This window comes from Lolium rigidum, chromosome 2 (genome assembly GCF_022539505.1).
Source record: "Lolium rigidum isolate FL_2022 chromosome 2, APGP_CSIRO_Lrig_0.1, whole genome shotgun sequence".
Lineage (NCBI taxonomy): Eukaryota > Viridiplantae > Streptophyta > Magnoliopsida > Poales > Poaceae > Lolium > Lolium rigidum.
This window is the reverse complement of record NC_061509.1, coordinates 49,539,217-49,548,744: the sequence shown is the minus strand read 5'-3', so window position 1 is coordinate 49,548,744 and position 9,528 is coordinate 49,539,217. Positions and strand designations below refer to the sequence as shown.

Here is a 9,528-nt window from a genome sequence, read left to right as displayed (position 1 = left end):
TCATAGTTTAGGACGAGCCGATTTCTCCAAGACTTGCGAGCAATCCGAGAAAGTAGGATAGTGTACTTATCTCACGAGTGAGGGTGCTGATATATTCACCATCGTTGTGCAAAGGAAAAAAATCAGGGGCGTGATAGCACCACATGCATGTACTGTCATGTGTTGTTGTCGATCGATTTCAGTTTTTGACTGAAAACTGCCAGCTAGCTGAACAATGATCATAGGGGATCGATCCATATCATGCAGATCTCCAAGCTGCCGTTCCTGGTCTCCCCCATATCAATCATCCTCATCCATTTGCCAACAACATCGTTGCCTAGCTATCCAAATCCAATGCTAAACGTGATATGTGTATTATTGCACACAAAAGTTGTAGCTAGTCGCCCGTGAGCCGTGATCGATGGAGTCAGCCACCATTTGGCGTTAGCCAGTTCAATCAAAAGTACTCCGTTGTCGCATAGGCTTCAGCCATCTCAAGATCTGAGTAATTTTGGACATCATGAATAGCATTGTATTAATCAGGAGTAGAGAGGAAACATGCTAAATCAGAGCTCTGAAACGAAGTATGATCCGATTTTACACTACTCACATCAAACTTGATCGGTCCAAGTTTATTGCAGCCAGCGAACCGAGCTGACAAACACCGCAAGAGCAGGTATAGGGGTACCAATTTACAGCAGACCAATTTGCACAAACAATCGCGAAGCCGAAAGCGAGGGTTCAGCTCTCAGCGCGCCGCGGCAGCGGAGGCAGAACTGGCGGCGCCGCCGTTGCCGGTGGTCGTGGTGACGGCCTTGATCTTGATCCGGTACCTGGGCCGGCGCGGGATGACCTGGCTGGGCCCCATCCCGAACTGCCCCGTCCCATCCATGACCGGGGGCCCGTCGTCGTAGACGTAGCCGAGGAGGCGGCCGCAGGCGTCGCAGCTGATGCGGGTGCGCTTCCGCTGGATGCCCCAGTAGTCGAGCGTCTCGAAGAATGGCCGGATCCTGTCCTCCGCCGCGAACCGCAGCCGGGAATCGTCCACCCACGAGAAGGACAGCGTGCCCTTGTTCCCCGCCTCGAAGTAGCACCCCGCCGGGTACAGGTGCGCCGCCGACAGGTTCAGGTCCGCGCCGCACGCCGCGCACCCGTACGCCGTGCTGCTGGTGGTGCTCGCCGGAGCAGACATCGGGGGATGTGGGGATTTCTCAGACCCCTGCAGGGTGTGATTCGGATGGTCTTCTTGTTCGTTTTGAGGATTTGGGGTTCGACAGGGGCGGCATCTTGCTTATGGTTTGTTGCGGCCGGCTGCTCACGTGAGAAAGTTCTGTGCCACGCGGTGTCAGATGAGAAAATCAACGTCGAGAACATGGACGTGCGGAAACGTCTTCACAACTCTTCAGTCCCGGATGAAATCATAGCAGAACAAAGCTTTCTGGAGACCATAATTCTCTTTTTAAAGTGAAAATACTAGTACAATATACTCTTTTACGCTTGACCAAAAAACTCTGAAAACATAGAGTACAAGATAAAACAAATATAAATGCACAACATCAAATATACACAATCACCCAATAATAAATAAATACTAGAGCCATGAAACTTCAACATCAAATATTGGAGCAGTTGCGTCGCAAGATCTGTGGATTTGACACTCCTTCTTTGGCATGGCAGGATCCAACATTGATATCAACATTCTTCAGCGCTCCCCGGTGTTTGCTAGGCTTGCAGAAGACAATATTCCTCAAATTTTCTATGAGATCAATGGTCATTCTTATGACAAAGGTTATTATCTAGCTGATGACATTTACCCTTCATGGGCAACCTTGGTGAAGACAATCTGTTGTAACCCTGAAGATGAAAAATGCAAGAGGTTCACAAAAGAGCAAGATGCATCTCACAAGGATGTAGAGCGGGTAATTGGCGTGCCGCAATCACGTTGCGGAATTGTTCGGCACCCTGTAAAACATGGAGCGCCGAAAGAACGTGGGAGGTCATGACATCATGTGTCATCATGCACAACATGATCATTGAGGATGAGCGAGATGACAACATATATGATGGTGACTAGGAATTCCAGGGTGAGTTGGTTGAGCCATAGGCTAGGTAGCTTCTTGGGAGAACTACTTGCATATGCATTATATATTGCGGGATCGGACCATCCATGACCGCTTTCAAGCCGATTTGATTGAGCACATGGGGACTCATGTGGAAAACCAACCTGGATAGTATGTTTCGATATTCAATTTAACTTGTAAAACTATGTGGTGTTTGATTGTGAACTATTCTTATTTAAACAATATTTATTTTTAGTAATTTGAATTGCCTTGTTAAACTACGTGCTCTAGAGATATCTACAACAATATTTAAGGGTATTAAAAAGACACGGCCCCATACACATAGATATATACGCTAAATGTGTATACAAATACAATATAGAATTTATTCAATTATCAACAAATTAGTTCAAAGTGATTTTTTACAAGATATGGTTTAAATATAGATACACAAAAAAAAACAATGATATACATTACAATTGCATAACAAATAACAATATAGGTAATAATAGAAACACTCAAATGTGGTTATGCATGGCAACTCATAAATGTAAAATTATATTTTTAATATTGTAGTATGATAAAATGAGTTGTAACGAAGTAGAATAGTTTATTATAAATAAAAATATACTTTTTATAATTTGCCATAGGTATAAAATATGTTTGAATGGGCCTTGTCTAGAGTTGTATTTCACGAGCTGCTTGATCCTAAGCGATACAAGATTGATGAAAATATGTCGCATCGGAGTATCGCATATTGTGTGCATTATTCTAGTCTAGATATGGGTGGCACTTGCCGCGTGTCCCTGTGCATGTGATGGCTGATGATGTGACTTACTTCACGAGTATAAGGATAAAGAACATACATGGAGTTGTAATCGACGTAACACTACATTTATCCTAGCTGTGGGTAATTCATTACCGCGTGTTGCTTACATAACAGATGGTGGTGTCATCCATCTAAGAAAAACTAATGACCCTCCCAATGCAATTTGAATTCTCTCTCATATCATATTTCTTTGTATTTATAAGCAAGTATAATAGTAGTGTATGTTTTATCAGCAAAAAGATACCGAGAAACGCATAGTTGTCAACATGCACCAACTCCAACCTATACAAGTGATATTTTAGACTTTGACGAGTATCATAGTTTACGACGAGCCGATTTCTCCAAGACTACTAAGAACCAAACAAAATGGGATTTTCCCCCTAGATTGAAGTGTACTTATCTCACGAGGCCGCTGATATATTCACCATTGTCGTGCAAATGAAAAAAAAAGTAGAGACGTTGTATGTATCAAGCACCACATGCATCCACTACCATGTGTTTTTATCGAATGATTTCAGATTCTGACTAAAAACTATCAGCTAGCTCATAGGGGGATCGATCGATATCATCAAGATCTCTAAGCTGCCGTTCCCGGCCTCCCCCATATCATCATCAAGACAAGAGAGTCATCCAAGGTCCGTGGATGAATGATATCCGTTTGTGAACAAGATCATTGCAAAGCTATCTAAATCCAATGCTAAACCTTTTGAATCACCGTACGGTTTGCATCTTCATGTCAAGTAGGCAGGTCGACATGTGTATCTAAAGGTATAATAGATGCCCCCCATGGGGGACTCACAGCGATCCTCGCACGTGGGCCGTTGGATCTTCCTATCGGGTACATCTGGTCCGTTAGTTCGGAGCTGAGGCTTGGTATAAAATTGCCCCAGCCCGGTGAAAACCCTAGCCGCCGGCCCATCTCTCCCCAATCCCTGCATCTCTCCCCTCCCTCAATCTCCTTATCCTCTCTCTTCTCCACGTCTCTCCCCAATCCCCACATCTCCCCCTCCCCCAATCCCCTAATCCTCTCCCTTCTCCAATCTCCTCCTCCCTGCCCACTCCCTTCTCCTCCCCCACAGCCATCTCTCGGACGAGCCGCCATCGCTCCGTCTCCTGGTCGAGCTTGGCGAGCCCTGCGCCTTCTCCTCTCCATGCCCAGCTCGTTCTTCTCCACATCAAGAAATATTAATAGTCCACGAAGAAGAGGTGGCAAGAAGAGGGGCTAGAGGAGGAGAAGGAAGAAGAGAAGATCCCCATCTTTCCTGGCTGATTCCTCTTCATCTAGCTCCAAAGGTGAGTTTCCCCACTGATACGTCTCCAACGTATCGATAATTTCTTATGTTCCATGCTACTTTATTGATGATACCTACATGTTTTATGCACATTATATGTCATATTTATGCATTTTCTGGAACTAACCTATTAACAAGATGCCGAAGAGCCGATTCTGTCGTTTTCGCTGTTTTTGGTTTCGAAATCCTAGTAAAGAAATATTCTCGGAATTGGACGAAACTTTCGCCCGGGGTCCTATTTTTGCACGAAGCTTCCGGAAGACCGAAGACCTAACGAAGTGGGGCCACGAGGCGGCCGGGAGGGAGGCCGGCGCGGCCCGGGCCCCGGCCGCGCCGACCTGCCCCTGGGCCCTCGTGTGGCCCCTCGCGTTGACCTTCCGCCTACTTAAAGCCTCCGTCGCGAAACCCCCGGTACCGAGAGCCACGATACGGAAAACCTTACGGAGACGCCGCCGCCGCGAATCCCATCTCGGGGGATTCCGGAGATCGCCTCCGGCACCCTGCCGGAGAGGGGATTCATCTCCTGGAGGACTCTTCATCGCCATGATCGCCTCCGGAGTGATGAGTGAGTAGTTCACCCCTGGACCATGGGTCCATAGCAGTAGCTAGATGGTCGTCTTCTCCTTGTTGTGCTTCATTGTTAGATCTTGTGAGCTGCCTAACATGATCAAGATCATCTATATGTAATTCTATATGTTGTGTTTGTCGGGATCCGATGGATAGAGAGTACTATGATTATGGTGATTATCAATCTATTGTTCATGTGTTGTTTATGATCTTGCATGCTCTCCGTTATTAGTAGAGGCTCTGGCCAAGTTTTTACTCTTAACTCCAAGAGGGAGTAATTATGCTCGATAGTGGGTTCATGCTGATGTCTACGTTCCCCCTCCTTTCCTGTAGACAGTGTTGGGCCTCCAAGTGCAGAGGTTTGTAGAACAGCAGCAAGTTTCCCTTAAGTGGATTACCCAAGGTTTATCGAACTCAGGGAGGAAGAGGTCAAAGATATCCCTTTCAAGCAACCCTGCAACCACAAAGCAAGAAGTCTCTTGTGTCCCCAACACACCAAATAGGTGCACTAGTTCGGCGAAGAGATAGTGAAATACAGGTGGTATGAATATATATGAGCAGTAGCAACGGTGCCAGAAAATAGCTTGCTGGCGTGTAGTTGATGGTGGTAGTATTGCAGCGAGTAGTAACACGGTAAAACGAGTAAACAAGCGAGTAGTAACTCAGCGGTATTTAGGAACAAGGCCTAGGGATTACACTTTCACTAGTGGACACTCTCAACATTGATCACATAACGGAATAGATAAATGCATACTCTACACTTTTGTTGGATGATGAACACATTGCGTAGGATTACACGAACCCTCAATGCCGGAGTTAACAAGCTCCACAATAATGCTCATGTTTAAGTAACCTTAAGTGTAAGATAGATCAAAACGACTAAACCAAGTACTAGCATAGCATGCACACTTGTCACCTTCATGCATATGTAGGAGGAATAGATCACATCAATATTATCATAGCAATAGTTAACTTCGCAATCTACAAGAGATCATGATCATAGCATAAACCAAGTACTAACACGGTGCACGCACTGTCACCTTTGCACACATGCAGGAGGAATAAAACTACTTTAATAACACATCACTAGAGTAGCACATAGATAAATTGTGATACAAAACTCATATGAATCTCAATCATGTAAAGCAGCTCATGAGATCATTGTATTGACGTACATAGGAGAGAGATTAACCACATAGCTACCGGTACAGCCCCGAGCCTCGATGGAGAACTACTCCCTCCTCATGGGAGCAGCAGCGGTGATGAAGATGGCGGTGGAGATGGCAGCGGTGTCGATGGAGAAGCCTTCGGGGGCACTTCCCCGCTCCGGCAGGGTGCCGGAACGAGAGACTCCTGTCCCCCAGATCTTGGCTTCGCGACGGCGGCGGCTCTGGAACTTTTCTCGTATCGTGGCTTCCTCTCTAAGGGTTTTCGATGCAGGGGCTTTATATAGGCGAAGAGGCGGCGCAGGAGGGTCGAAGAGGCGGCCAGGGGGTAAGGCGGCGCGGGCCAACCCTAGGCCGCGCCGGCCACCCTCCTGGTGGGCCTGTGGCCCCCTCCGGTCCTTCCCGGGTGTTCTGGAAGCTTCGTGGAAAAATAGGAACCTGGGCGTTGATTTCGTCCGATTCCGAGAATATTTCGTTACTAGGATTTCGAAACCAAAAACAGCAGAAAACGAGAGCCGGCACTTCGGCATCTTGTCAATAGGTTAGTTCCAGAAAATGCGTAAATACGACATATAATGTGCATAAAACATGTAGGTATCATCAATAAAGTAGCATGGAACATAAGAAATTATCGATACGTTGGAAACGTATCAGCATCCCCAAGCTTAGTTCTGCTCGTCCCGAGCAGGTAAAACGATAACAAATGATAATTTCTTAAGTGACATGCCATCATAACCTTGATCATACTATTGTAAGCATATGAGATGAATGCAGCGATCAAAACAATGGTAATGACATGAGTAAACAACTGAATCATAAAGCAAAGACTTTTCATGAATAGTACTTCAAGACAAGCATCAATAAGTCTTGCATAAAAGTTAACTCATAAAGCAATAATTCAAAGTAGAGGCACTGAAGCAACATAATGGAAGATTAAGTTTCAGCGGTTGCTTTCAACTTGTAACATGTATATCTCATGGATATTGTCAACATAGAGTAATATAACAAGTGCAATATGCAAGTATGTAGGAATCAATGCACAGTTCACACAAGTGTTTGCTTCTTAAGGTGGAGGGAGATAGGTAAACTGACTCAACAATAAAAGTAAAAGAATGGTCCTTCAAAAAGGAAAGCATCGATTGCTATATTTGTGCTAGAGCTTTGGTTTTGAAAACATAAAGAGAGCATAAAAATAAAGTTTTGAGAGGTGTTTGTTGTTGTCAACGAATGGTAGCGGGTACTCTAACTACCTCATCAACCAGACTTCAAGAGCGGCTCCCATGAAGGACGTTATCTCTACCAGCAAGGTAGATCATCCCTCTTCTCTTTTGTTTACACATGTACTTTAGTTTAGTTTTTCTTTATTTATGGATGACACTCCTCCCAACCTTTTGCTTACACAAGCCATGGCTAACCGAATCCTCGGGTGCCTTCCAACATTCACATACCATGGAGGAGTGTCTATTTGCAAAATTAAGTTGCTTATCGATGAATCGAGCAAAACATGTGAAGAGAATTATTAATGCAAGTTAATTAATTGAGGCTGGGAACCTCATTGCCAACTCTTTTTGCAAAATTATTGGATAAGCGGATGAAGCCACTAGTCCATTGTGAAAGTCTGTCAAAAGTAAATGACAAGATCGAAAGATAAAACACCACATACTTCCTCATGAGCTATAAAACATTGACACAAATAAGAGGTAATAACTTTTGAATTGTTTAAAGGTAGCACTCAAGCAATTTACTTTGGAATGGCGGAGAAATACCATGTAGTAGGTAGGTATGGTGGACACAAATGGCATAGTGGATGGCTCAAGGATTTGGATGCATGAGAAGTATTCCCTCTCGATACAAGGTTTAGGCTAGCAAGGTTATTTGAAACAAACACAAGGATGAACTGGTGCAGCAAAACTCACATAAAAGACATATTGTAAACATTATAAGACTCTACACCGTCTTCCTTGTTGTTCAAACTCAATACTAGAAATTATCTAGACCTTAGAGAGACCAATTATGCAAACCAAATTTTAGCATGCTCTATGTATTTCTTCACTAATAGGTGCAAAGTATATGATGCAAGAGCTTAAACATGAGCACAACAATTGCCAAGTATCACATTATCCAAGACATTTTACCAATTACTACATGTAGCATTTTCCAATTCCAACCATATAACAATATAACGAAGAGGAAACTTCGCCATGAATATTATGAGCTAAGAACACATGTGTTCATACGAACCAGCGGAGCGTGTCTCTCTCCCACACAAGGATGAACTTATTCAGAGAATGAAAATAACAAAACAAAAATAAAAGCACACACGGACGCTCCAAGTAAAGTACATAAGATGTGACTGAATAAAAATATAGTTTCACTAGAAGAAACCCGATAAGTTGTCGATGAAGAAGGGGATGCCTTGGGCATCCCCAAGCTTAGATGCTTGAGTCTTCTTGAAATATGCAGGGATGAACCACCGGGGCATCCCCAAGCTTAGACCTTTCACTCTTCTCGATCACATTATATCACCCTCTTCTATTGACCCTTGAAAACTTCTGACACACCAAACTTCAAGCAAACTCATTAGAGGGTTAGTGCATAATCAAAATTCACATGTTCAGAGGTGACACACTCATTCTTAACACTTCTGGACATTGCACAAAACTTCTGAAAGTTAATGGAACAAAGAAACTCATTCAACTTAACAAAAGCGGCAATGCGAAATAAAAGGCAGAATCTGTCAAAAACAGAACAGTCCGTAAAGACGAATTTTTAGATGGCACCAGACTTGCTCAAATGGAAAAACTCAAAACTAATGAAAGTTGCGTACATATCTGAGGATCACGCTCGTAAATTGGCAGATTTTTTCGAATTTTCTACAGAGAACTGTGCCCAGATTCGTGACAGACAGCAATGCTGTTTCTGCGCAGCGATCCCAAATATAACATCAACTTTGACATAGAAACTTTACTTGGCACAAAAACATGATAAGGAGAGGTTGCTACAGTAGTAAACAACTTCCAAGACACAAATATAAAACAAAGTACTGTAGAAAAATAACACATGGGTTATCTCCCAAGAAGTTCTTTCTTTATAGCCATTAAGATGGGCTCAGCAGTTTTAATGATGCACTCGCAAGAAATAGTAGTTGAAGCAAAAGAGAGCATCAAGAGGCAAATTCAAAACACATTTAAGTCTAACATGCTTCCTATGCATAGGAATCTTGTAAATAAACAAGTTCATGAAGAGCAAAGTAACAAGCATAGGAAGATAAAACAAGTGTAGCTTCAAAAATTTCAGCACATAGAGAGGTGTTTTAGTAACATGAAAAATTTTACAACCATATTTTCCTCTCTCATAATAACTTTCAGTAGCATCATGAGCAAACTCAACAATATAACTATCACATAAAGTATTCTTATCATGAGTCTCATGCATAAAATTATTACTACTCCCAACATAAGCATAATCAATTTTATTAGTTGTAGTGGGAGCAAATTCAACAAAGTAGCTATCATTATTATTCTCATCATCAAATATAGGAGGCAAAGTATCATCAAAGTAAATTTTCTCCTTAATGCTTGGGGGACTAAAAATATCATGCTCATCAAAGCCAGCTTCCCCAAGCTTAGAATTTT

General features: G+C 43.2%; 1 protein-coding gene across 1 annotated transcript; it reads right to left on the bottom strand.

Moving 5' to 3' along the window:
• Window positions 1-502: 502 nt before the first annotated feature.
• Window positions 503-1,277, bottom strand: LOC124686400. The gene has a single exon (XM_047220350.1). The coding sequence runs from the start codon at window positions 1,169-1,171 to the stop codon at window positions 728-730; it is 444 nt and encodes a 147-aa protein (XP_047076306.1). The 5' UTR covers window positions 1,172-1,277; the 3' UTR covers window positions 503-727.
• Window positions 1,278-9,528: the final 8,251 nt, after the last annotated feature.

What these genes read in the sequence shown, in the direction of transcription:
- LOC124686400 (XM_047220350.1), bottom strand. Translation starts at nt 1,171, where the DNA reads ATGTCTGCTCCGGCGAGCACCACCAGCAGCACGGCGTACGGGTGCGCG.